Raw genomic sequence first — 27,047 nt, forward strand, 5'->3', positions numbered from 1 at the left:
GACGTTCCCGTTTCACTTCCGCATTCCCCATCACAGCCCTCAAGACAGACAGAATGTCAGTCTCATGCTTCTAACCCTCCTTGAGGGCTCTGTTTGGTATCAGACTCATAGCAAGTGTTCAATTGCAGACTCGGAACACTAAAAGCTAGGAGGACTTAGAGCTCAGCGAGTGCAGCCCTGGAAGGGGAGGTAACCCACCCAGGCCCGCTGGCCTGCCGAAACGCGCCTCATTTCCAGCTCCCCCAGGACCTCTCCACTGGTGAGCCCTGCGTGTCCACTAGAACACAAACTCCCGCCGGGGGGACACAGGCCAGCTAGATTTTATGTCCTCACCATGGGGCCTAAGGCAGAGTCCCAGGAACAGGACAGTTGGTAATGACTTAGCTGGCACCGACTGTTGTTGATTACTTAGTGTTGATTTTCATTTCTACAGCTTTGCTCCGGAGGTCACCTCTCAGCCATTTGGAAGTAATTACAGGCGCTCATCACCTCCGGATGTGCTCGAATGGGCCGCTTACGTCCAGGATGGGAGCGAGCAGGGGCAAGCTTCTAAGCTCATGGTACAAAGGATTCCTGCTCTGGGCTTGTACCTCTGGGGCTGGCTTATTTTCTCATATTCAGGCAGAGGTGACTGAATTGCACTGGCTTCCAAATGCAAGACCTTATGGCAATTACTGTCACTTTTCCAACGACATCTCTTTTGGCAGAGGTCACTGATTTTGGACCAGGGCCGGATCTTACGGGAGGCCGTGTCCTCCGAGCCCATCTTGGGGGAGACGCCCAGACCACTTTCACGCTTCATCAACGCAACAGCCTCAGTCAGGGGCATGGCAGTTAAAATCAGGAGGTTCCTTTGGCTTGCTGTTAAGCTGGGCAGACAGCCTGACTTGCATCCGGGCTCGGGCCCTAGATGGCCGCTTGTGGTTGGGTAAGTCATACGCTACCTGTGCGGGCTCAGTGCAGCAATTCAAAAAGGGCCCCCCCAGGACCTTTCCAGACCTAGTTTTAAACTCTCAAGAGATTCTTAAATGGGTGTAAATCATGAACCTAAGTTCACATTGACAGAAGGCTGAATTTATCACTTTTTATAAAAGAAGATTGTTTTACTTTGGCGTTTAATTAAACAAAAGGAAAGTGGTGGTTTTGTGCCCAAACCAGCCAGTCTGAGGGTAGCACTGCTGTGGTGGGAACAAACTGAGGGAACCGGACACCTGGGAACCGGACCTATTCCCTCAGGTGAAGGGGCATGGGGGAGATGGGCCCAGCTGCTCGGTGGGAGTCGCGGTGCAGACAGTGCCCAACAAGAACCATTCTGGGTACAGAGGCTGAGAGAGACCAACCAGCTAGGACAGCCCGGCCCTGCCCCTGCCGCCCGCCCCCATCCGCAGCCTGGACGTGCCCCAGCTCGGCTCACCTGCGGGCCAGATGTCCCCGGCAGTACCTCTGCAGAGTTAAGGTAGCCCCCTTCAGCCTGCGGTACTTCACCTTCTGCAGCCAGCCCCGGACGGTCTTCTGGATCATGATGGTGGCTGCCCGGAACTTGTCAGCCCGGAGCTTCTCCAGGTAGGCCACCTGGCCTGCCCTGAAGAAGATCTTGGTTCGGCCAAACTGGAACTTGTCAGGGTCCTTTACAAGGCAGGGAGGACACCTGGCTCACCATCGGTGAGAAGTGAGGCGACAGGCCCCCCACGCAGCCCCTCCAGTGCAGAATTCCCCCGTCAGAGCTCAGGTGATCCTGAGCCTTAGATACACAATAACTCTCAGCATTCATGTGACAGTCACTGAGTCCACCTCTACCTATGGTCCAGGCACTAGGCTTGGTGCCCAGGACGCAGCAGTGAATGAGATGCCTGGTCCTTGAGCAACTGACATGGCAAAGACAGAAAGACACAAAAAAGTAAGGTTTTTCTTTCTTTCTTTTTTTTTTTAGTAAACCAAGACACAATCTGTTTTCAGGTGAGAACTGGAAAGACAAAACTGGGGGCTGGAGCGTGGGATGGGGCGATGGGGCTGCTTCAACAGGACCATCGAGGAAGCCGTCCCTGTCGAGGTAAGAGCTGAGCCGAGACCCCAATGAAATGAAGGCGGCGGCCAGGAGGAAGTCCTGGCGGGGAGAGCTTAGTAGAACTGAGCAGAGCAGATGCAAATATCCTGTGGTATTTTTGCAACAAGCTGTGCCTGTTTGAGGGACAGGAGAGCTGGGACAGCTGAGTGGGGACGTGAAGCTGGGGGTGGGAGGGACTAACCATCATAGGTCAAAAAATCAGAGGGGGGAGCCCCTGGGAGGCTCTGAGCAAGGGAGTGGCCTGATCTGGTTGACATCTTGAAAAGATTATCCTCAATTGGCCACACAGTCGATTGAATAATTTCAGATTGCAAATAACTCCCCAAGTAAATTTTATTTGGTTTCAAACTATGTTATGAGATTGGGGGGGGGCATATAATTACTGTCTTAATCACATCTATTTACATTGCAATTAGTTGACCTTCCCTACACTCGTCCAGGTGGACAAGGAAAGATGACCCAGCAGTGCACTTACGGACAAGCCTGGGCTGGAACACTTGGTAGTTAACCCACAATAGTTGAGCGCGCTTTGTAAGCAAACATCCATCTGGGTTTGCTCATGGGCAAGATGACCGCAAGGACTGGGCCAAGGTCTTCGGAAAACACGCACACACAAGAATGGTTCATGGCGACACGTGGGTGTGAGATGAGGCAGAATCACCACTCTTCGTGGCTAAAGCCCTACACAGCTAACGGGAACCCGCTTCCACACACAGAGGAGATGGTGCCGCCTTAGCTGTGCTGAGCTGGGATGGAGCGCCCAGCTAGACTGTCGCAGGGAGGGGCAGGGTGGGGGTCTGGTCCTTGACTTGCACGGGCAGGAAGCATGGGAAGGGGGTTCAGCCCTCACAGTGGAGGACCAAGCCCAGGTGCTCAGGCTTTAGAGGGGCCAGGACGGGGTGAGGGGTGGGGGGGGTGCCTGTTGCATCTCGGGGACACGTTTCATTTCCTAGTCTGGGGGAACAAAAACAAACCACCACACTCCCAGGGAATAAATAAAGAGAAAGACTCCTGATGCTCCATGTCAGTCAGAATCAGTTGACCCTGAACACAGACTTTTCTCATCCATGAAAACTGAGACGTTGAAATGCAAATGCAGTTAGATGCACCATGGCAAGACCCTCCATTAACCAGAGTCCAGTAACTAACCACAACCTTCAATTAATGTGACTGTCACTCTCTCTACTGACAATGCAGCATGAGATTCCGTACTGTCTACAGTTACGGACTTGAGCAGCTAAGACAAAGCTCGAAGAGCGACTGCACCACTTGTACACAATAACGACTTTAATCCTTCTGGCAATGAGCTACTCCAGATGGATAGATTTTTCTAGCAAAAGAAAATTACTTTTTTGATGTAATTCTATTACCTCCTTAAAGGGCAGATTTTTGATATGTTTAACTTTTTATTGAGACCATTAAGTAACATACTCTGCTGTAATCACGGAACACTCTGGAAATAATGAAATGTTTATCATAAAAGGCCCCCCATAGTTCTGTTCTTACAGTTCTCCAGTCTCAGGAGTCTAGAGTGAGTTCAGGTTATTTCCATTAAAATGAAATGTTGCCTAACTTAAGACAGCACCTGGCATTGGGCCTGAGGCAGGCTGGCTACACGAGGAGGAAGGTACGAGAAGCACTGCTATTTTCCCCTCTGCTGGAGCCAGGCTCCAGGGCAGGGCCCCCAGGCATGTGCACAGGTGCCAGGCACCAGCAGGTGGGTTGAGCCACGGAGCCCGAGCTTTGCAGAAGCCAGAGATCCAGGGCCAACAGTTCTTGGCCAGGAGTGGCCTCATCACAAACCCTTGCGGGCTGTACGAATAATTTCACTTTGTGTGTGTTGAGATGTGAAAAAAAAGCTAGGACGCACTCTAGGTAGGTGGTAGGGCTTTCCCTTTCTAGTCACTAATGTATAGAAATGGGATTAACAGCCTGGAAACAGTTGCAATTAGAAGGATAAAGACCCCCAAGGGCAGCTAACCCCTCCAGCCCCACAACTCTCACAGCCGTCCAGTCAAGCCCTTCCTGGGGCCCGGGGCCGGGGCGGACCCGCTCACCTTGATGAGGTTCTCCAGGACAGACCTGCAGATGGCCTTTTTGTCTGTGTTGGCGAGCTCTCTCTTCGCGATCAGCACCCGATACCGGTTGAAGAAATCATGGTAGGCCCACCTGGGGGGAAAACAGGTGTACCAGGTGACATGTCCTGCCTCTGGGTCACAGGAGGGCCACGGGCGGCCTCAGACAGTGTCCCAAGGGATTGCTATTCCTCACATAAAGCCCTTCTCAGAGGAGCAAAGACACTCTGGGGCAGGCCGTCCTCCCTCGAAGGCCTGAGAATTTCAGTGCTCAGTGAATTATAGAACCACGGCTGGAAGGCCGAGGGTAGAGGCGGGCTGGAGGCCCCTCTGGGAGTGCAGACCAGAGGCAGGCCCGCTCACAGGGCGCCCACCTACCCAAGCGCACGCAGCTCCAGGCGCTGCTGCCGAGTGGGGCCATGCCCCGAACGCAGTTTGGTCTGTAAATGTTGAGTTTCTTCTTATAAAACTAATACAGCTCACAGAAAACTTTATTTTAATGCAGAAAAGTATACGTCAGTACATTAAAGACGACATATCCTAGACCCTAGAGATAACAGTGCTCACACACTTTGGTACAGTTTAGAAGGAACCACTTTTCTCCCCCAAGAAGATTTGGACTTTGGCTGTCCCGCTCTGATCACTAGTGATGCAGATCCACCTAATCCCTTCCAGGTGACTGTGCTGTGCCCGGGTGACAACCCTGTGCCAGACTCGAGTCCAAGAACATGAGCACAGCTCTCAGGCAAAGGAGCCAGAACTAAAGGCTGAAAGATCCTGAGATAAAGAATTATTGAACTCCTCCGGCCTTGGCTGGGTAGCTCAGGCGTTAAAGCGTCGTCCAGATACTCCAGGGTTGTGGGTTCAATTCTCGGTCAGGGCACATACAAGAGTCAACCAATAAATGCATAAATAAGTGGGACAACAAATCGATGTTTCTCCCCCCCAATAAATAAAAAGAATCACTGCATCTCCCAAGTAAGTTTAAAATCATTCTTTCACTGGGGTTTTTAATAACAAAGCTAGGGACTGCGCGTGTGTTAGTTTAATTGTGATTCAATAGGAAAGTTAATAAGGCAATTTCTCAAGCCTCTGTCTAGCTCTACAGTCCTACACTATTTCTTCCACACGGCGCTGGCAGATGGAAGTTGGGGAAGGAGTGGAGCTCTTTTCAGAAAGCACGGCTGATTTTTCTGATGTAAACAAGATGAGATAAATGAAGTGAAGGAGAACTGAAGATTTAGGAAAAAGGTGCTTTTTTAAAAAATATAAACAATGCACATCCAAGGAGTCCCACGCAAACACTGTTTTTGTTTAAGTGGTATTTGCTTCACAATTCGTCCGGGACACAGAGTTGCTCCGAACCCCAGGGAGCAGACAGATGACTGCGCGGCAAGAGGCTCATGGGGCGCGGGAGCCAGTGACAGGCGGATGAGCGTCTCTTCCCGGACAGGGCATTTATCACAGTGCTTTATGTACATGATAATGAACATATTTCTTAGCCACTGCTGCACATTTCAAATTGAATGATTCATTCTCATTTTAAATTAGACTCCTGGAGAGCCGTATTTCCTAGGGAGGATAAAAATAGACAGGTATGCTGAGGGGCGAGGGTGGGGCGGGGGCACCAGAGGGGGACCGGCCCGCAGTGCTGGGCGCCGCTCGGGCTTGCTGGGTTCCTGGCGGCGCTGAGCAGGCGCCAGTTTTAGAGCAAGGCTGAGAGTTCTGTGCCCACGCATCAGCAGGCTGAGTGCAGGGACGCGGCCTGAAGTCACAGCTGGAAAGGGCTGCCCTCTGCTCAGGCTCCTGGGCAAGAGCCCGGGGTGCCACTTCATCGCCATCCTGTGATCCATGACTATGCATCTTTCTCCTTTGCCATTTTCCTCTCTGGAGAGTGGTATTTGCCCTTTGGCCACTTAAGTAGGAGAAATGTAGAAAAAGGGTGTAAGTTATAATTCCCTCAATCGAAGAAGCCATTGACGTTTCCTTTGGGAACAGCTGTGCAAAACTGTGTAGTTACTTGACAAGCCAATGCAAGTGAAGTCCCTCTGCTGTGTTAGGTCTCAGCCGCTACAGAGATGGGTTCTTTTTGCAATGACCCCATTCTATTCAGTCCCCTCCTGTCCCAAGAAGTTCCCTCCAAATCAGATCAACACAACCTCAGCGCAATACTCCAAGGCCAGCCCACGAGACATGCATGTTGCCTTCGATAGCTAACACGTTGATGGACACACAGTTTCTACAACACTTCATTGGCTTTATTGCCGTATATAGCAGACACACCCCAGCTTCCTGGATGGAGCAGTTAGGTAGCATTAAAAAACAAATGAACAAAAACCAGGGCGGTTCCCAGGGTGGGCAGGTGCAGAAAGCCAGGCAATGCGCGGAGCCAGGCAATTACGGGCACGGGCAGCTGCCCCAGCCTGTCCCCTCGCCTCTCATCTTCAAAAACAGATGCAACCCGAGGTGCGGTGGCTTGTCCGTGAGGAGGGGGTGAGAGGGAGTTAGGACATAAATGAAATAATAATGAATGATTCAACTCCGTCACAGAACAAACCAAAGTGCCACAAAACTACGGTGCCTCTTTCCAAAAGTTAACATTTCAAATGGCAGTCTGGGAAGGAAATCCTCTCTTTGACCTTTTCCTAAAACCTGCTGAGAAAGTGAAGGTGAGGAGGAGGTGCAAGCCAGTGTTCTGGATCCAAGCCGAACCAAACACTGCAACCACAGCATTAAGTAACGTTTTCTGTGCTATCAGAAATAGTCTTTCCTTCCTTCCCTCTAGTTTCCACACGGCCTGCAATTACAAAAACAAAAGGTAGAGAAGCCCTTGTAATTATCTGCCAGAAAGAAGGCAGAAACAATCGGGAAGGCAGGAAGAGACAGCCATCAGCATCCCTGCACGGGGCCTCCAAGTTTGTGGGCATCGCAACTTTGCTGGCAACTGTGACGGGAGCCAGACGGAACGAACAGTCGGAGAAGCCGTTATCTCCACGGGTCTAAAGACTTGGAGGAAACGCCCCCTCTTTGCTGCCGAGGAAGAGGCGGTCTGACGAGGCGAAAAGCACACCTGGCCTCTCCGGACGCTGCGGCTGGAGGGCCGGACAGCAGGCGTGGGGCCTGCACTGGCAGGGAAGGCCTCTTCCCGAATCACTGGATGGGAAAGACACGTTACCGCTCCTTCCACCCTGGGCCTCCCGCCGTCTCCCTGCCAATCCAAGTGCCCCTCACCCTTCAAGCCCAGCTCTAATCCCACCTCCTCCACGAAGCCTGGATCCTTCCAAACTTGCACCTGATTACGTGTTGTTTTCTAAGTGGCTTAGACTCGTATCACTTCTCCCAGACTGTGAACTCCTGGCAGGTGGGGCCGGCACTTACACCCTAAATTCCTCACAGCCCCCAGCACAGGGCTAACGCTGGATACAGGATGAGACCCGGAGTAGGACACACAGACACCATGAAGGCAAGAAAATCTTCTCATTCTACATAAAGCCCATGTGAGACCACGGGACTAAAACCCTCGCCCCCTTCCTCTTCCATCCCCCAAACAGATGATTCTGTACCACGGCAGAAAAGCCTGCAGGAGCGTGGCTGACACACTGTCCCTCGGCTTTCACAGTGAGGCTGTGAGCAAGCTCGATGACTCACAGGTGGCCTCTGCCTGCAGCATGGTCTGCTGTTGACCACACCACCCCAGGACAGTCAGCCTTTTACTGACGTTCACAAGAACAGAGCTCCATCCCCTCTGCAAGTCACTTGTCCCACTATGGAACAATCCATTCCATTACAAAGTGCTGGGTGAAACGGGTGGATTCTTCACATATTGACATGGGTCCCCAAGGTTCCACCGGCCTTAGAATGGCATGGGCCACGTGCTTCCCTTGCCTCTTCTCCCCTGGCTTGATACAGTGCCAATGTTCATGCCTCCCATGTGGCAAGCCCACTGTTAGCACCAAATATAGGTTTTGTACAAAAATTAGCTACGTTTCTCCGTTCGCCTCCAGGCCTCTGTACTGGGCAGCATAGGTGTGGCTGGAAGGACCTGTGATCCTGAAGTTTCTTACGGAAGGACCTCAACAGTTTAAGACACATCAGGATTTCACAAAAACAAAGTCAGACATTTCTGGTATAGACATGTTCTACCCACATAATTATACCTATAGGGATGTGGCTCCTTGCTTATATCTGAATGAATAATAAACACGTTATTAAAAGCTTGAACACATGGCACTGTGCTGAGAACTGTAAATGCATCATCTCATTCATCACAACCACCTGTGAAGTAAATATGATCATTCTATTTAATGATAAGAGAACCCAGGCTCAGACAGATTAATGTGCTCATCTGAGGTCACCCAGCGGAAAGGCATGAAGTTGACACTGGAACCCAGGCCTGACACCAAGGCCCTGGGGTTGAATCACCAGTGTCCTTTAGCTGGAGCCCAGACTATGGTCTACAGCCTGAACTGGGTTTTTTTTTTTGTTTATTTATTTTTCACAAGTTGGAGTGAGCAGGGAGAAGTTTTATGCAAGGCCTCAGGGCTGGGCCCTGCCCTGTGGGGCAGACCAGAGGACTCTGCCCTACGCCTCACTCCTCTGCTTAGATGTCAACACCTCACTGGCGTGGGCAGTAAGGTGCTTGGCAACCACCACCCAGCAGGCCGACGAAGGGCGGTTCTAGCCCTAACTCAACCACCAACCAGCTGGTGACCTTGAGCAGCTCACTTTCTTCTCTGGGTCTCATTTGTGAAAGTACACTTAAATCGTGACGTCCCCATACCTATATATAAAACTGATATAAGGTCATGTCACAGCATCCTCTCTACCACCCATTTCCATCTTATATTTTCATCCCAAGTCATGTCATTAAAAAACAAGACGTCGGTCACAACCCATTAAATCGATTTCCTGACTCACTAATGGGTTGTGATGAAGCTTTGAGAAAGCCTGGACTGAAGAAACCTTTCTGAGAGACCAGCAAACAGGACAGCCCAGGAGCAGGAGTGGAGTCCGACTGCCTGTAGCGCATAGTTTGAAAACCAGGGGCTCAGCAGCTCCCTAAGGTCCTTGTCTCATTCTTAGGCTGAATGAACTACGTAGGCCCCATCTGAACGCTGTGCTTGGAGCAGTCGCTGAAAGGTAGTCTAACTGGCCAGACTACAGTACTTTCACCTCAAAAGTCAACTGTTAGGCCCGTGGCCTGAGCCCCATTCCCTCAGTCAAAGGCTGATGCCAGGCACTGCAGGGCAGCCAGGGAAGGAAGGCAGAGCCTTCATCTAGGGACACGCTTGGCTCCCTCCATTAATCCTGCTGTTGTCAGTGACTTGTGTTCAGACCTGAAGTTCAAAAATGAGGTGAGGCCCCAGGACACTGCCTGTCTTTTCTCTAAGCAGCAAGGGATGTGGTTGAAGAGAAAAGAATAATAGTCTCCAACCCTGGCTAGAGCAGATCATTCTGAACAATGCCTGAACCTGCTGAGGTTTGAAAAGCTGCCTGGTTATGCAAATTAGTGACAATTCCGGGCTTTCCAGGTCAAATGCAAATTCCTAAGTCCATCAGCAGCTTCCTTCCCAGGCCTCACTATTGATGGTTAGGTTGTTTCTGGGTAATTAGCCACTGCTTAGGAAATGGTCCCTCCAGTGCTGTGGGAAAGCACCAGGTGGGGAGAGCAGGGAGGAGGGGGCTGGGCCCCGTCTCCCCCCCCCCCGTTTCTGACTCTCTCCCTGCCCCCCCCGTCCCCACCTCCCCACACGTAGGGGGTTCTTAGGACACAGGGAACACCACAGGCTCTGGCCTGCAACATGGCTCTGCTCAGCCAATTCTCAGCTGATGTTTGGCCCGTGACACTGGTGAACAGTATGATTTCACGAGAGCTAGGTGGTCGCCACCACCCCCGCCCCAGGCGCGCGTCCAGAGGGCACCCACAGTCTGGCGGCGCTTCAGCAGGCGCTGGTGGCTGACGGGCTCATCCCAGTGCATGGGGACCGCAATGGCGGCGCTTTAACTCAAACTGCGTTTTCCACCATAGATTTGATTCTATATTAAAAGGCAAAGGAGTCCACTGACAGATAGACAAAAAGTGGCATATACCTACAATGGACTATTATTCAGCCTTAAAAAGGAACATTCTGACACATGCTGCAACACAGGCTAACCTTGAGGAGACGTTATGCTGAGTGGAATAAGCCAGTCACAAGAAGACAAACAGTGTATGACTCCACTCACAGGAAATGGTCAGAATCATCAAAATCGCACAGATGCAGTGCCACGGGGGTTGTCAGGGCCGGGCGGGGGGAGGGATGGGGAGTTACTTTAGTGGGTGTGGAGGTTCAATTCTGCGAGATGAAAAGAGCTCTGCGAAGGGATGGCGGTGATGGCGGCGTGACAGCATGGATGTGCCTATGCCGCTGACCTGCACACTAAAAGTGGTTAAGATGGTAAATATTATGGTTGTGGGTTTTTTTTTTTTACCACAATAAAAAAGGGAGGGGGTGGTAAAAGGGACGACGAGGGCGCTGAGAACAGGAGAAACCCTCTTTGCAGCTCTGGCTAGCTCATCGCCCAGATCAATGCCGACCAGAAATCGGAAAAGCCGCCCCAGAGGATGCCACTGCACTCTTCAGACCAAACCGAAGTACTTATTCTGTCCGCATCCTGCCTGGGCCCTCCATGTTCGGGAACATTCTGAGGATCTCTTTCTGGCTAATAGCCCACGAGGGGGTCCTGGGCTGAGCCTAGGGCGTGGCCGGTGGGCACCTACCTGGACGGGTAGCCGGCCGCGCTGATCCGGATGGTCTCTAACACCCCACATGCTCGGAGCTGCTGCACTGCTCTCTTGGGGTCAAAGCTGCAAAACAACAAGATAAGCAATAAGAGGCCATCCTGCAAAGATGAACCAGAACAGGAGAGAAGGAAGACAACCTCCTCTCGCCCCGAGTTACCGGTCATCCTGCACCACTGAACACAAGGGCAGGTGAAAGCACAGAGTAAAGGACACCGATCGGCAGGGGCGTGAGCCGTTTCAGCACCTCAGCGCTGTGCACATTCTCAGCCTCAGCTGGGATACCCCTCCTCCTTGCTTACTTGAATTCTGTTGACCCTTCAAGGCTCCTGCTTGCCTCCTCTCCAGAGCCTTCTTGTATTATTTCCATCCACATGGGGACCTGTCTTAACTCAACGGCCAAAACACATACCCTTGGTACTACAAGCCTCATGTGGCTCAGGAGATACAAGAGTGAGCTCCAGGCATCTCTGGGCTTGAATGGTGACACGGCCCCTGCTCAGCTGCTCATGTAATTTGGGGCAAGTAACTTAACCCCTTGGACCCCAGTTTCCTCATCTATAAAATGGGGGTAATAACAGTACCCCTTTTATAGGGTTAGTGTAAAGATGAAATGTACTGGCCCAAGAAAGCAGTTAGAACAGCACCTGGCACCACATAAGGGCACACATTGTTCGTTATTACCATGGTAGCTGCTCAGTTCAGAATCCCACAGGTGAAGAACTTTATCTTCCTGTGTCTAGAGATAAAAGAAACGTCTTCAACAACTTGCATGCTCTGCAATGCTAAGCCTAGCTCTGAAAACCCAGTATTTACTCTAGCACATGTATTTAGGAAAGCGGAGAATAAAGTAAGATGTGGTCAGGCGTCCTAAGAGTATCCCCACGTGCAGAGGAGGTGGGGGTACAGAAGGCGTACCCCACAGGGCGGCAAGCAATAGGTATGGTTAAATTGCTACAAGAAACCAGAGGAAGACTGTTGGGGTTGGCTGGGATTGTGTCCTACAAGCAACATTTGGCCATGTCTTGAAGCGCCGTCAGCTGTCCCAATGGCGGGGAGGCTACCAGCACGTGTCGGGTAGCGGCCAGGGCGCTGAGCTTGCTGCCATGCCCAGGGCAGCGGCAAGACGGAGGGCCACCCGGCCCCCGGTGTGAATCGCGCCGAGGCTGAGGAAGCCCGGTTGCACGGAATCGGGGGAGGGACGCAGCGCTTGCCTTCTAGGATAATGTAGATCATGTTGTATATTTTAATCATATAAATTATCTTCTTGAATCCATTCATAGTTTTTTTTAACCACAATTAACAGATGGAGAAATGAGGCATAAAGGACTAGCTTGTGATTAGCCAAACCCCGGGTGGCGGAGCTTAGGCTAGAACTCAGTTTTTCTGAGTCAGTTCAGTTTTTGCTGCTCTTTCTTTACTGGGAGGAAGAGTTTCGGTCCTAAAGACAAAGGAAGGTCTTAGAAAAATGGGATATTAAGACCAGAAAGTCCCTTTCAAAGTCCCCCAGCATCTTCTCTCGCTTGGAAGGGGACGGCCAACATGAAAAAAAGCACACGGCCGGTCCCAGGGTCTGATGAATAAACTGCCCAAGGTCATAGCTGTCGGGGCCCGAGCCAGAACCCAGCCCTCCCCTCTTCTCTCCTGCTCTTGCCCTTCACACACAATCTATGTCTTTCACACATGCTGCTCCTCTAACCGCCTCTTTTCTTCCGCAGTCAGCCGGTAAACAGATGCCACCAGGGGCGGGAGGAATTCCTGAGCGTGTCTCAGAAATTCGGAGGAAGGGAAAAGAGTGAGCGATGTGCACGCTTCATGGAAGGCTGGTGCAATATTGTCTTCCTAACCTTTTCCGGCACAGGGCCCGTGTGAGTGCAAGTCAAGCTTTATCAAATGAAAGGAACGGCCGAGGCAGTTCAGTTATTCACTCTGACAGTCGGAGTGGCCAAAATAAATTATTTCACAGAAAGTTATTATGCTAGGACCGAAAAGGAAATCAGAAAGATGGGAAGCACTTTAACATTTTTTAAGTATAGTTCTTTCTGGCCGGAGGATATAGCCTGTGCAGAGACTCGGGGTGATAGAAAAACAGGCAGAGGGGAGGCCATTCCGAAGGCCCAGGGCAGCATCCCATTCAGGAAATGGGGACAGTCGGAAACAAGGTGACAATGGAGACAGGCAGAAGGGAGACCAACGTGAGAGGCTTTTGCCTCAATGGGGTTTTGACAATGCTCGGGCTCAGGGGAGGAAGGGAGGAGAAAGAATCGAGGGCTATGCTGTCCCCTATGGTAGCCATGAGCCGCCTGTGAGTATCTGAATGTAATTGAAATGAAACCAGGAATTCAGTTTCTCAATCCCACTAGCCACGTTCCAAGCACGCAATAGCCCCTTATGACTGGCAGGTACCATGTTGGACAACGCAGATTACAGGACAGTTCTGTCATCACAGAAAGTCCTACTGGAGGACAGTGACCCAGAGTGACTCAGGTTTCTAGTCTGGGAGTCATTTTTTGGGCCGGAGTGATGTCAGGAGACGGTTGTGCCATTTACTCCAACAGAGAGCAAATAAAGAGGAACCTGCCAGGGAAGGGATGAGTCTGATTTCCAACAGGCCAAAGGGCAGCTGGCGAATGAAGCTGCAGCAGGGCCTGCAGACACCAAGGCCTGGAACTGGGCAGGGACCAGAGATAGCAAAAATATTTAAGCATCATGGCTCTACAGATTTGGGTAGAATCAACTATGTAAGAATGGATAGACTTGGAAGAAAATTTTCAAGGCAGGGCTAGAGGCGGAATTTGGATCAGAGTTGGCTGAGGAGCGAGGGAAGGCAGGCAAAGGTGCACGGCTCTGGAAACTCCGTGGCAGAGAGGACGGGAGAAGCAGGGCCACCTGAGTGTGTTATCACCCGTCACGGCACTGGCGATCAAGTTGCTTCAAGGCAAGCAGCCTTTCCTGACCACGCCAGTGAGCCTCCCATGCCTGAATCCAGTATTTGCTGTGAGACACACACATCAGCGTTTAGCGGCACACGTTTACATGCTTCTCTATCAGATTCGAGTGTGCATTGTCCTCAACACCACCGCAAGTGACAGAGGATGGGGGGACCCTCAACACCACTGTAAGCGACATGAGAAGGGGGAGCTCTATCCTCTCGTCCCCTTGAAGCTTCCTGGGCAGCAGACAGGTGACCTTGGTAAATGTCTGTGGGCCTGTATTCAGCATGTAGACCATCTGGGGAGTGTAAGATCAGCCATTCATCCCGCTGAAGACTGCAAACCACTGTGAAGCTGGGCCTGCCTGTTCCCTGTCCCTCCTGAAACCCTGAGGAAGCACAAAGGGGCTGTGCTGGATGGGCTTGGCCGCAAGCAGCGGGCCAATGCCTGTGCACACTTACTGGAAGGGGAGTTTCTCATCGTTGGGCTTGATACAGCGGACATAGTGTGGCGTGGTGGCGTTCAGGGTCTCCATGAGCAGGTGCAGGGAGGTGCGGAACTGGGGAGGCAAAAGCCAGTGCCTGATTATTTATTCACCTTTAACATTTTGTGGATGCATAATAAACATAAAGGAATGCCTACAGACTGGTGGTAGTGGTTGTTAACTATTACTGTTTGATTATTATTGTTAATCCAGGCCAGGAAGAAATTCAGAGTCCTGGGGTCCGATTCTAGTGCTGACACTCCTACCTCCTGGACAACTAAAATCAAGTCCTCCCTGTACTCTGGCCTCAGGGCTCCTGAAACCAAATGGGGAGCGACCACCCCCTGATGTGCCTAACTCAGTGTTGTGCAGCAAAGGACATGAGAGGCGAGCAAGTGCCACGAGAGATGATCGCTGTGCCTGGGGCCTCGCACTCCTACAGCGGAGCCCTGGAGTCTGCATGTCCGCTGCCTGGGGGTTCCGGAAGTTACTGCATTTATATGAAATGTCCGGAATGGGCAAATCCAGTGACAGAGTGAGGTTAGTGTTGCCAGGGGCTTGGCAGGCGCTCTGCTTTCTTCTCCTGGGAGACACACAGGACAGACCATCCCATGAAGACCCCAAAGCAGTGGAGGCTGTTTCTCAGTTTTCTGAGTCCCAGGCTCTCTTAACTCTCCTGCATGCCTGACGGCTTCTAGACCCTCTCGCTTCTCCCGCTGGGCACCTGTGGTGCTGGAACATTCCAGCCAGAGGGATTAAATGCACTGAGACTGCAGCTGCCCCCTTTCCCTCTCGTGGTTGTTCCCTCTAGATGAGGTTTCGCAGTTTCCTTCCCCACACAGCAAAGAAGGACGGAGCCGGGGCGCCGGGGCTGGGGAAACAGGGGCTGGGGGCAGGGGGCCAAGGCCACTTGGCCTCCCTCTGGCTCCATAGCCACCCTTCGCTTACAGTGGCCAGCCCTGCGCATGCGCCACGGCCCAGGCTTCCTGCCACAAGCGCCAGGGCTGACCTGGTGGCCTACGGTTTTCTTGTGCTCCTTGTTGGAGGCTTTGAGCTGGGGTCTGGCGGAGCGAACGTTGATCTTTGAGGACGAGCCCTTGGCAGACGCGGTGGAGGAGGGAACAGAGTCCTTGTCATCATGGAACAAGTCGGCCACTAGTGGGAACTGGAAACAAACACAGGGAGGACATTGAAAACAAGATCTTTTGGACTTTCACTTGAACTTTGCTGAAATTCTTTCAAAGTAGCTTTCCAATATATACCCAAGAGGAGTGAAAACGTGTGTTAAAACTTGTACACCAATGTTCACAGCAGCCACAAAGCAGGAACAACTCAAACGCCCATCAACTGAGGATACACAGGATGTGGTACGTCCATATAATGGACTACCACTCAACAATATAAGGGAATGATGTTTTGATACATGCTGCACTATGGATGAACCTTGGAAACTGCCAAGTGAAAGAAACCAGTAATAAAAAATCATACCCTGGGATTCCATGTACATGAACCACCCAGGGAACGGGAAGCGGTGTTGTGGCTGCTGTGGTGGGGGGTGGGGCAGGGGGGCGGGGGAGAAAGCAGAGGGACGGGCTCGTGGGTACAGACTCTCCTTTTGGAGTGAAGACAACATTCTAGAACGCAGAGTGGTGACAGACAACTTGGTGAATACACTAAAAACTACTACCGAATTGTACACTTTAAAAGCGTAAAATTTTGGTCTAAGAATTCTACTTCAATTTAAAGAAGGGAAAAAGAAGAGTCACTTTCCCAGACAATCTTTTTAACCTTCAAAGACAGGCAAAAAAATCCTTCCGATGGGGTAGTAGCAGTTGGCTATACTTTAATAGAACTACGTTTTATTAACAGTTTCCACACTTATTATTAGTGGATCTCATAAAGTTACGTAACTTCCCTGAGCTTTTATTTAGTTGTCAGTGTGATGGAGGTAAGAATGACACATGGAATTGTTATGAGATTAACTAAATAAGATGGCCTTTGTGTTGCGCAGGGCCTTGGTTGAGGATTTTGGTCTTTATCCTAAGAGCAATGCAAAGGGCCTTTTTAAAAAAAAAAAAAAAAAATAACAGGCCCTAACATTTATTGAACACTTAGAGTGTGCCAGGCATATAGGAACTCACTCAGTTCTCCCAATAACCACGTGGTATAAGCACCACTACAGCCCACCTTACAGATGGCGAAATGGAGGCTGAGGGCCCAAGATCACAGGCTTAGTTAAGTGGCAAAGCCAGGATTTGCACGCAGACAGCCTGGCTCCAGAGCCCCTAGCAGCAGCACAGCACAGAGAGATGATCGGCGATCTTTCGGAGAAGACCACTCTAGCTCCAGCGCGTGGAGCAGCTGAGGTCCCCCGCACGACAGGCACTGTGTCCAGGGCCCGGAGGAATTAGGAGACTGGCTGAGATTATAACCGAGCAGATTTGTGGAAGGAAAAGTGAAATAGCAGGAAGGGCACAGAGCAAGGGTCCGAAGAGCTGACTTTTAAATGAGACTCTGCCCCTTAATTAAGCTGCCTGACCCATGGCCCACCTCTTCACCTGACGAGATTTTCCTTTTCTCATCTGCAAAGCAGAGAGGATGGAGTCAGCTAATCCCTTTAACTCACTTCCTGAACTCCTGCATTTTCTCCTACCTGTAATCTCTCCCTGGTCACTGGCTCCTTCCCCTAAACAAAGAATTATGCTCAAGAGACTTTTATGCTTAAAAAAAAAAAAATCTCCCCGTTCAGCTGCTGCTCCTGTCTCTCGTCTTACCCGGGGCAACCTGGAGCAAGGTGTCCAGCACCTTCCACGCCACCCCTTCTCACACCTGCCTCCATCAAACACCCCCTGGCCTCCGCCCCGCACTGCAGGAGCTGATCTTGGGAGCAACTCTGGGGGACCCTGCTGGCCAAATCCAGTGGTTGGGGTGCTGCAGTGTCATTCTTCGGCCTGCCTGATGTCTTTGAAGGCCTCCAGGCCGCGGACCCTGACTCCTCTCTGAAGGCCTCGTCCCTGGCATGCCTCCCCTCCCCACGCTCCAGCTCTCTGCCCACCTTCCTCGCTGGTCCGCTCCAGCACCTTTCCCTGACTGGACTTCTGGCTTGTCTTTCCTTCACAGTGCGGTTTCCCAGGACCACGTCCTCACCCTTCGTCTTTTCTAACACTCATTCCCTGGTCTCTGTTATGCCCGCCTCCCGTCTGGATCATCTTCCCTTCCGTGGCCCACAGTCCCCGCTATCTGCTCAGGGTCGCCTTCGCCCTGGGCGTTCCCTGGGCAACTCCAAATTCAGCCCGGCCCGGACTCCCTCACCTACTGTCTTCCTAAATTTAAGTTAGGGATCCTGCCATCACTGCGCTTCTTACCCGAATCAACCATCAAGTTCTGTCCATGGTTAAGTCTCCACAGACCTTCCTTAATCAACCAGAACAGTGCTACCCTAGTGCAGGGCTACCTGAGATCTCTCCGGGATCAATATTCTCAGTCACCTAAAACCTGAGTGCCTAGCTCCAGGTGCACCTTCATCCAAACATGTTCTACCCAACAGCCAGAGTTTTCTCCAAATACAGACCTTGTCCACTAATCTTTGTGTAAACATTCGCTGGGCTTCACTGTCCGAAAGCCCCCATTGCACAGGTGAACCGAGAACATGGGGAGCGACAGAAAGAGAAGAAAATGAGGGGCCCCGGGAGAGGACAGCCAGGCACAGGGGTTCTGTGGACTGGTCCCAGGCAGCCAGTGCCCCTGTGAGAAGGGGCCACATGCCCCATCAGAAATTTCCCTCTGGCGTCAGGAAAATTCCAGAGGGAAGTCGTGAGAGGCTGAAGGCAGGTTCTCTTTCTAAAGACATCCCTGGGATTCAGTCTGTCATGTCAAAACACAACACTGATTAAAGTATTCCAAGTCACAAACTTTCTGAAAGGGACTTCCAAATGTTTGCGTCACGGGCAGGCACTACCAACTTTGTGATTACACTGTTTGTGAGGTCTAATGTACAGAACTCATTAATAGTGGCTTTTTTTTTTTTTCTGTGAGAAATCTATTAAGTTCTAAGGTCAGGAGCACATACCAAAACCATAGGACACCCTTCGACTTTTGAGGATCGACAACTACAATCATGGTCCTCATAAACCACGTGCAGGGTGTTCCCTAGCAACAAAATAGTCCCCAAGAGCTGCAATCGAAACGAAGCCGTCAATAGGCGGCTTTGATACCAGCAAGGCGAAGCCACTTAACCTTCGCAATGTGATGAGACAAAAAGCAGAATTTAAGGACAATCGCTCATGTGATATTTAAATATATGCCATCCATATGTTTAACTTAATTAAATTGGTATTCTGATTTTCTTAACCATCTGATTAATTATATCAATAAAACCAAAATCTAGATGCCAAAAAGAGTGGGTAGGAGGAGAAAGAAGTTAACTTTGAGGTTCTTTTCCCCTCAGAGTACAGAAAGAGGGGCATCTGCAGTTGTGTGCATGAGATCGATGGACAGAATTTATCTGTGCTTAGGGTCATACAGCTTCTTAGAGAATCCAGTATTCCAAATCCTTTGGACACAGGTATTTTTAAAACAAATAATTAAAAATAAATAAATGCTGATCATTAAAAAAAAAATATGACAAACTTTGAAATCAGATTTAACAATGAGAGTATTTTACAATGTAAGCCCCTTTTTTCTTGCTTCAGAGAAGCTCTGCCATCTATTTATCTACCCATCTCCCACAGAAAGGATTCACAGCTTAAGAGCAGAAACTGAAAACTTCTCCAGGCACATTTTAACCTACGCTGGCACTGTGCTATTCTGGAGAATTTGTATTTTGGCCTAAAAGCTATGATTCGTTGCAGGCCTGCTACTGAGATGCATTTGGAAGTGGTAGGATCTCTGGGATAGGGATGGAGAGGAGTCTGTTGGGACATTAACGTTGGGCAGGAGGGGTAGGATCACACTCTGCTCAGAATTTGTTTTATCAGCTCAGCGATCCCACAAAGACATCTAGTTTGACCACAAGACTGAAAAACCATGTTTGCCCTTGGGCTGCGGGCAATAGTAAAAGACCAGGCACGAAGTTGTGATAACTGCACCACCCAGCCCACTCGCCCGCCTGGATGGGGGGCTGGGCCAGACAGACACCCGAGGGTCCCAGCTATAAAGAAACCCCCAGTCTCAATGAAAAGTAGTTACCAAGCTCTTGTTTGAGTAAGGATTCATGCAAAAGAATGCACTCCTGAGTGAGGGAGAGAAGTTGTTTTTCATTTAATTGACTAATGACATTTAGGCTTTTAGAGAGCGACTGCAAAGTCTGTTGATAAGCTAACCTGAACTATTATAACTCATCTTAGGCCATAAGAAAGAGCATCCACCTGGGCCTTTTAAAAAATTTCCTCCTTTCATTCTCAGAAGCACTCAGATAATACCTGCGAACAGACGCAGTGCTTCCCTTATACTGTGTGCCACTTATTGGAGTGTTCACAGGAACTGGCTTTGGTATTTTCTGCTATTCAAGTTTATATAGAGATTTTAAAAGCCTGAGGCAAATCTATTTGAAATGGATTAAAAGTATTAAAACACTTTCTAACGACCATTTGGCAGCTTAAGAAAATTGTCAATTACAGCTATATACATGGCTGTTACCTTGGAAGTCACGCCTGTTCACTTCTGTTTATAAGAACATAAAATACATTCCCTTTAAAACAGCCATATGAAACTAAAATAAGACATCATAATAGCCATTTGATTGGAATCTTATCTTTTTTTTTATTCCCCACCCAATGATATATTTATTGATTTTAGAGAGAGGAAGCGGAGAGGGGGGGCGAGAAACACCAATCTGTCGCCTCCCATACACACCCCCAACCAGGGATCAAACCCGTAGCCTAGGTATGTGCCCTGACTGGGAACTGAAACTGCAACATTTTTGGTGCACAGCACAACACTTCAACCAACTGAGCCATCAGCCAGGGCTAGAACCTTACCTTCAAAAAGTAAACGTAATAAAAAATAAATTTTCTTTTCATTCAATTCTTTTATATGGTTACTATTACCCCTTTGGGGGGAAAAAAGCTACAACTTTTAAGAAGGCACTATTTTTGCTTAGAAAGGTTTTAAATGACTTTGGAGAAAAAGTATTGGCATTTCATTTTCTTGCATTGGAAAGGGGATGACATTGTTTTATGTACTAAAAAGTTTTCTCTATACAGTGACCTATTCATTCTAAATATTGGTAGAAGCTTTTCAAAGACCAGCACCAACTGCTTTTAAATAGGATGCAATTAAATCAAATATCATTAAAAAGCAAGTGTTTTACAGTATATCAATTATATTTCAATAAAGCTGCTACATAAAATTAAAAACAGAAAATAAGGGAAAAGCATACATTTTTTTAAAAAGCAAACACAGTTGCTCAAAATGGAACGTGTGCATCACCTGCAAGGAACATCTCATATAGGAAGCGACATGTCCATGCACATCGTCACTCCTGGGTGAGCTGGAGTCAGGCTGAAGACGCACCAAGGGGGTGGAAGAGAGCACACCTGAGCCTTGGCTGCGCTACACCACTGTGACCCTCGGACCCCACAGGGGCTGCGCCGGCCGGCGCGGTTTATGTGGCCGCTGGACCATGCTGGTCCCGAGATCCCCTCTGCGGCGATGGAGCGGAGAGAGAGGGCCTCAGGCTGGCGTGCCCGGGGCCCCTGCCCAGGGCGGCCCTTGTGACCTGGCACGGGCCGGCACACACCTGGCCCCTGCTTGCCCCTCGGGCTACACTCCCTGCTGCCCTGGAGTCGGAAATCTTCAGGGGAAAAACAGTCTCCTCTTGAGATTGTATTTTTCAGGCTGATAAAACATTGCTTTTTAACAATGAACAAAACATGGAAGGGCAAAACCTCCATCCTACCATCTCTGAAATAAATCAGTCTCTTAATAACGAGTCATGTTTTAAAGAGCCACTTCTTAAGTCTCCATTTACAGCTCGCTGACAGCTGAGAAAGCAATGAGCTACATTTTAACGTCTTAGGCAGGGTAGCCAGGCTTTACTAATTACATTCTCATTAACACTGTTTTATTTCACTGTGGTAGTGGGAGTTCTTCCCACATCCCTTTGGCTGGTAGGGTACATGGGAGTCTTCCACCCCTACTGCTTAATTGTGGACAATGATGTGTTCATTTCGTATCAGGAGTGCCGCACAAAGAAAAATGCTACTAGGTCTGCCATAAAATAAATATAAGTAAAACTATGAATGCACATACAGGATTTGTGATTTACCACTCCTTAGTGAGATGAAAACCAGTAAAAAAAAATTGGGCATTTATCCCATGCTATGGGGCCTTGTATCTTTCTAGGTCTTCACTTTTTCTCTCCCTAACATGGAGTAGAAATATAAACCTCAGAGGACGACTGCAAAAACAAGAACTTTTAAAGAGAATTGAGGCTCAGTAATCAACGAAGCTTAAAAGCGCTACAATGACAGAAGCGGCCAGCCACGTCCATGTGCCCAAAGGATCAAAAACACACGTCACATCACATCACTCTCTGCTTGGCAGCCGCGGTCTGTGCAGAGGCCCGCGCTCGGGTCACAGTGACCCAGTGCGTGTCGGTCTTTGCCTCCTGTCTTCCGGGGTGTCTGCGATGGGCCGGGATGGTTCAGGGGTGTGGTAGCCCGCCCCTGCTAGGGTGTAGTGGGCCCCCAGGGCCGCCCTGGGCAGGGGCCCTGGGCACGCCAGCCTGAGGCCCTCTCTCCGCTCCATCGCCACGGTCAGTCCCTGAGTGCTGCTGGCCACCGTGACGGCACGTCCGAGGGATCCTGGCAGCGAGGTCACTGGTTCTGAGGAACACGAGCTGGCGACGGGGAAAGCCAGGGCTGCGGCCGGCGGGTGTGGGGAGGAGGGAGCCGGCTGCCTTTGAAGAGAGCGGGTCACAGACCTGGTTTTCACTTCCATGCAGTGATATCTATACACTTTGGAAGTTGCATACTCTTTCAAGTGTCAACTCCACTTTTAAAAGTTTACCTGACAGACATAACTACAAGGAAGCAAAAATACACGCAAAGGGCATTCATCGCAGCATTACTTGAAATTGCACAATACCAGAAGCTGTTTAAAGAACGAAGTAGATGGATATGTGCTCATGTGGGAAGACGGCCAAGATGACTGGTCAGTGAAAAACCAGAGAGGGCCATGGGTAATGTAACTCAGTTCACTCTTTAAAAGAGGTACCAATACTCTTGTCCGTGCAGAAAGGGAATTCGTGAAAAGGTAGGTCAAGGAGAAAAATACTTTCCATTTTATGTGTTTCTATACTGTTTTGAATTTTTATGAGCCTTTATTTCAGGTCTAATAAAAATCCAGTACCCTCAACCTAAAATGACACCCCCGTACATAGGTGTTGACAGAGCAGGCTGGAGGCCATCCTTAGAAAGGCCTGCTTATGGGCTGGACTTGGCTGGCATCTGGGAGTGTGGATTCCAGGGGGATTTCACCAACGTCCTGAGAGCGGCTCACTGGGCCTACACTGTTCATGCAAACCATGTCGTTTACGCTGAACACCTGCTCTCCTTGGGGAGTGTGGAATTTTGGCATGTGCCAGGCACATGGCGCCTATATAACCCTCTCCCTACACACGCCCTGAGTGCCTGGGTTCAGGGCTGCCCGGGCATACAGTTCACAGAGGTTGTCACAACTTGCTGTCGTGGGAATCACACACATTCTACGTGACTGCGGTGGGAGAGGACTCTCAGGAGCCCCACTGCGCTTTCCCCGGCTGCATCATGCGTGGTTCCCTTCACTGATTTGCTTTGTAGCCTCTCACTGTAATAAATCAAGACCATGAGTACAACCATCTGCTGAGTTCTGCGAGTCCTCCTCGCAAACAGCTGAACCTGGGGTGGACTTCGGGACTCCCAAGAAACCCCCATTATTCTTTTCCATAGCAACTTCTTCTTGACCTATGGCCCTCCCAAAATTAGTAAGTAAATTGTATATCTTTTTCACTAGACTATAAGCTCCACGAGGTTAACTACCTGTATTTGTTATCACCACACACCACACACATATAAAAGAAGGGGAAAATCTCTGTTACTAATAAAAGATGATCTGTTGATCCCTTTTTCGATTCCGGGATCCCTCAGACACACTCAAGACAAAAATCCTTACAATGGCAGGACGGACCCCTCCATACTTCACGGAAAGTACCCAACTCCCCCCACTACTCATTGTGTTCCTACCTGAAAGGAGACACTTGGAATGAGACAGCAAAGTTTGTCAGCCCCCTGAGGCCTCGGTCGGACTAATAGAAGGACACAGGCCTCAAAGCTTCTAAGAAACTCATGACAAGGAAAAGTACTGCTAGTACGTGAACAGACTACTTCCACGCTCTCCCTGTGGCTTGTGGCTCCTCTCCTCCCTGCCCCCGTCCCCCCACACACTACCACCACCTTGTGGAGAATGAAGTCACAATAACCACCATGGATTAGAGGGCTCAGCAGGCTGAGAGGTTAATCTTGTGTTGAACTCCAAAATGATATTCACATTTCCCCAAAGCAAATTTGTCTTGGTGACAACCAATCCCCTGATCTTCCAGATATCCAGAGATGACGCTGGGCAGGGGTCTGTCTTGGGCCACCCACACCCTGATGTTAACATAAATTCTGCCTAAACCCCTTGCCGCAGGGCCACATGGTTTAATGGGGTTTACGTGCCTTTCTGTTCTTGGGTCCATTTTGCTGGGTGCGTTTTCACTATCCCATTATCTCACCCAATTGCATTCATCTAAGGCTTATCACAGAGAGAAATTAATCTGATGCTTCTATGTTATCAGGCCCCTGCAGCGAGTTCAGTATCAGGCGGTCTGAGAGAAAGCCTCCTAAATCCTGGGGAGTCCTCTTCCGAGCGCCCTCTGAAGGGCTCAAGCCAGAATAGCACCTGCCTCAGGACCTTGGCCTGCAGGGACTGGGACGGGGCGCCCACCTCTTCCCCGGCAGTGGGGCCATCTCCCTCGCCTCCCCCCTTTCCACGGTTACTGTGCATGTGTTTATCTGCCCACTCCCGACACCCTGGAATGTCAGCAACTGGAGGGAAGAATCTGTCTTACTCATCTTTGTACTACACAGGGTGTTTTTAGGGCTGAGTCTCACAAGGGAGGTGCTTAATAAATATCTATTTACATGAATTGGTGCCTAGTTTCCTCAACCTGCAGAGAGGATACAATATTTGCTACCTTTTTGTTATAGTCATGAGAAGAAAAGAAATTCTGGAAATACTAGAAAGTAACATCCCAAGATAGTCTAGTAGACATAAGTATCCCTTAAATCCTACCTTCTATCCCATTTAAGTTTTTGCTTACAGGGAGGTTCAGCGAATGGAAATTAAATGCACTGGGAAGAAATGCACTAGAAATGGAACGCTCTGGCTGTGGACAACCTTGCGCTCATTCCCCGTTTCTCCTGCACTTTACCTTGCTGGCCTTCAGGATGTTGATCTGCTCCTCGTACACCGTGTCTCTGTTTTTCTCCAGGAAACCATCTGAAAGGTACTCCACCTGGGCCACCGCGGGAAACAGAAAGAGCAGTGAGTGCTTCGGCGTGGCCAGCTTCCTTCAATAGTTTTACCTCATCCGCACAGTGTTTTCTAAGAAGCTCTATAATGGGAACCCCACTGATGCTCCTATTAAAAATGCAAACCCAACCCTGCCCAGGTAGCTCAGTTGCTTGGTGGGTTGTCCTGATACGCCAAGGCTGCAGGTTCGATCCCCAGTCAGGGCGCACAAAGAATCAACCAATGAATGCATGAATAAGTGGGACAGCAAATCTCTGTTTCTCTTTCTCTCTTTAAAACCAATAAATAATTTGTTTAAAAAAGATAAAATGCAAACCCAAGATGTGGTTGGGATTTACACAGAGGGAATTGTGTATTCATTTTGTGGAAAAAAACATTTTGAAAAAACTGTTTTCAAAGAGTTCCCTTTCCTAGAAGACTTCTTTGGGGGATACAAACGCAGCTTGCTGGCCATACTCCAGACCTACTGAATTAGAACCTGCATTTTAACAAACTCGCAGGTGAATTAAGTGTACAGGAAATTTGAGAAGCACTGGGTTAGTGCATATAGAACAGAAATCCATGTAGAAAAAGTCTAAGTAGCCACCAGTTCCTGGGAGAGGAACCCCCAGAGAAGAGCACCCCTCTGTTTCACTCCTTCCTTTTGTCTCTCAGACTCCAGGGTAGACTCGCAACTCTGTCACAGCTGCTATGGTCCTAGGAAGGAGACCCTCACCAAGAATTGGTGAAGCACACAGCTGGGTGACTACGGCCACCCACTCAGGCTCTGCCAGGCAGTCACTGCTTGGCGCACCAGAGATGGCGTTGGGAGGGAACAAAGGGTGGGAGGGCTTCCTACCTAAGAGACTTTAGGCTGCGACAGCCCCCTCAGAGCCCAGTAGCCCCAAGTCTACCGAGAGCAGGGCTAACAGAGCCCAGAGCCCACGGGGAGAGACTAACCTTATCGGCGAAGTGCACCACAATGAAGGCCGTGTTGGACATGCGGGGTTTCTGGAAGTGCTGGCTGCCAGAGTGCCGGTCATACAGCTTCTGAGCCCAGTTCTGGTCAGTTCCTTTAGGGACCTGTGGAACCACAAAACCAGGTGCTTCGTGACGAGGAAAAAGGAAACCAGGAGCTGAAGCAGGGGGATGGAGTCTGCTACTGAGCTGACCTCATGACCCCGTGTGGACATGGAAAACAAGATTCAACAGTGGGCAGGTGGGACCCTGCCACACACAGTATGTTCTCAGCACGTCATGGGGCTGGCTGCCCAGCTCCCCGCAGGAGCATGCTGAGCCTGGAAGAACCTGCTGCCTGGCAGGTGCTGGAAGGGTCAGAAAAGGATGAAGGTGGAGGCCACGGTCACAGGAGCAGTCACAACTCACTGGACAAATCTGAAGAGGTTTCCTCCACTGGGTCAGGCCAGGAATCTCAGTGCCACAAACACGCCGCGACCACTGCCGGCACTCGCCCCGCTCGCTCCGGCCCGCTCCGGCCCACTCCGGCGGCGGGAAAGGCCTGTCTCCCTCTCCAGGCCCATCTCAGCACCGCCGTCTGGCTCGGCTCCGTCTGCCCTTTTCCCTGAAGGCTTCCTGGACCACCTGTCATCTCACCTCGGACTTCCTCCCTGCTCAGCTCTCACACATATGCTACCTAACGTTGCTCATCGTGGGTTTGTGGACCGTCTTGTCACTACAAACTGGAAGCTTGTTGGGTTCACGGACTAGGCCTATTTTTTTTTCCTACCCCTCAAAGAACCTAAATTGGGTGGCAGCCCCACATTGGCTGTCAAGTCCCTAGTGATGAGGCTATGTGGTACTCTGCCTCCCCCGACTTAAATTTAGATTTACAGGCTCCACTACATTAAGAATTCTGCCCCTTTCAATATCTTTACAGATGGCTTCGAAAGTGAAAAAGCATCTTGCTTTGTTGAAAATACAACAGAGTCACTGTAACTGCCACTCAAATTGTCAAGGATGATGGACACTCTTCCAATGGGAAGGTGCCCCTCCCCCGTCACCCTTGAACGCCCCCGCACACACCCGCCCCTCAGGTAAGGGTCACCTACTGACCTGCGGGTCAGTAGTTTAGACGGTACATTGGGATCGGGCAGAGCTGAAGGTGACCCTTGCACTAGCCATTTAAAAAGAGCTTTGTTCAGTAAATTAGTAAAAT

General features: G+C 50.0%; 1 protein-coding gene across 2 annotated transcripts in view; it reads right to left on the reverse strand.

Annotated features, from left to right (window-relative positions):
- Positions 1 to 27,047, reverse strand: part of MYO5B (myosin VB) — a 284,649-nt gene that overhangs the window by 58,237 nt on the left and 199,365 nt on the right. For both annotated transcript variants that reach the window (XM_054583631.1, XM_054583630.1), the window contains exons 13-19: positions 25,832 to 25,954; positions 24,792 to 24,875; positions 15,348 to 15,503; positions 14,316 to 14,413; positions 10,901 to 10,987; positions 4,123 to 4,234; positions 1,415 to 1,626 (exon numbers count right to left, since the gene is read on the reverse strand). In XM_054583631.1, the coding sequence (XP_054439606.1) occupies positions 1,415 to 1,626; positions 4,123 to 4,234; positions 10,901 to 10,987; positions 14,316 to 14,413; positions 15,348 to 15,503; positions 24,792 to 24,875; positions 25,832 to 25,954 (872 nt within the window). The remainder of the gene's footprint in view (positions 1 to 1,414; positions 1,627 to 4,122; positions 4,235 to 10,900; positions 10,988 to 14,315; positions 14,414 to 15,347; positions 15,504 to 24,791; positions 24,876 to 25,831; positions 25,955 to 27,047) is intronic.

Source organism: Pteronotus mesoamericanus, unplaced genomic scaffold (genome assembly GCF_021234165.1).
Source record: "Pteronotus mesoamericanus isolate MK-2021 breed Mesoamerican mustached bat unplaced genomic scaffold, CSHL_Meso_final contig_74, whole genome shotgun sequence".
Classification (NCBI taxonomy): domain Eukaryota; kingdom Metazoa; phylum Chordata; class Mammalia; order Chiroptera; family Mormoopidae; genus Pteronotus; species Pteronotus mesoamericanus.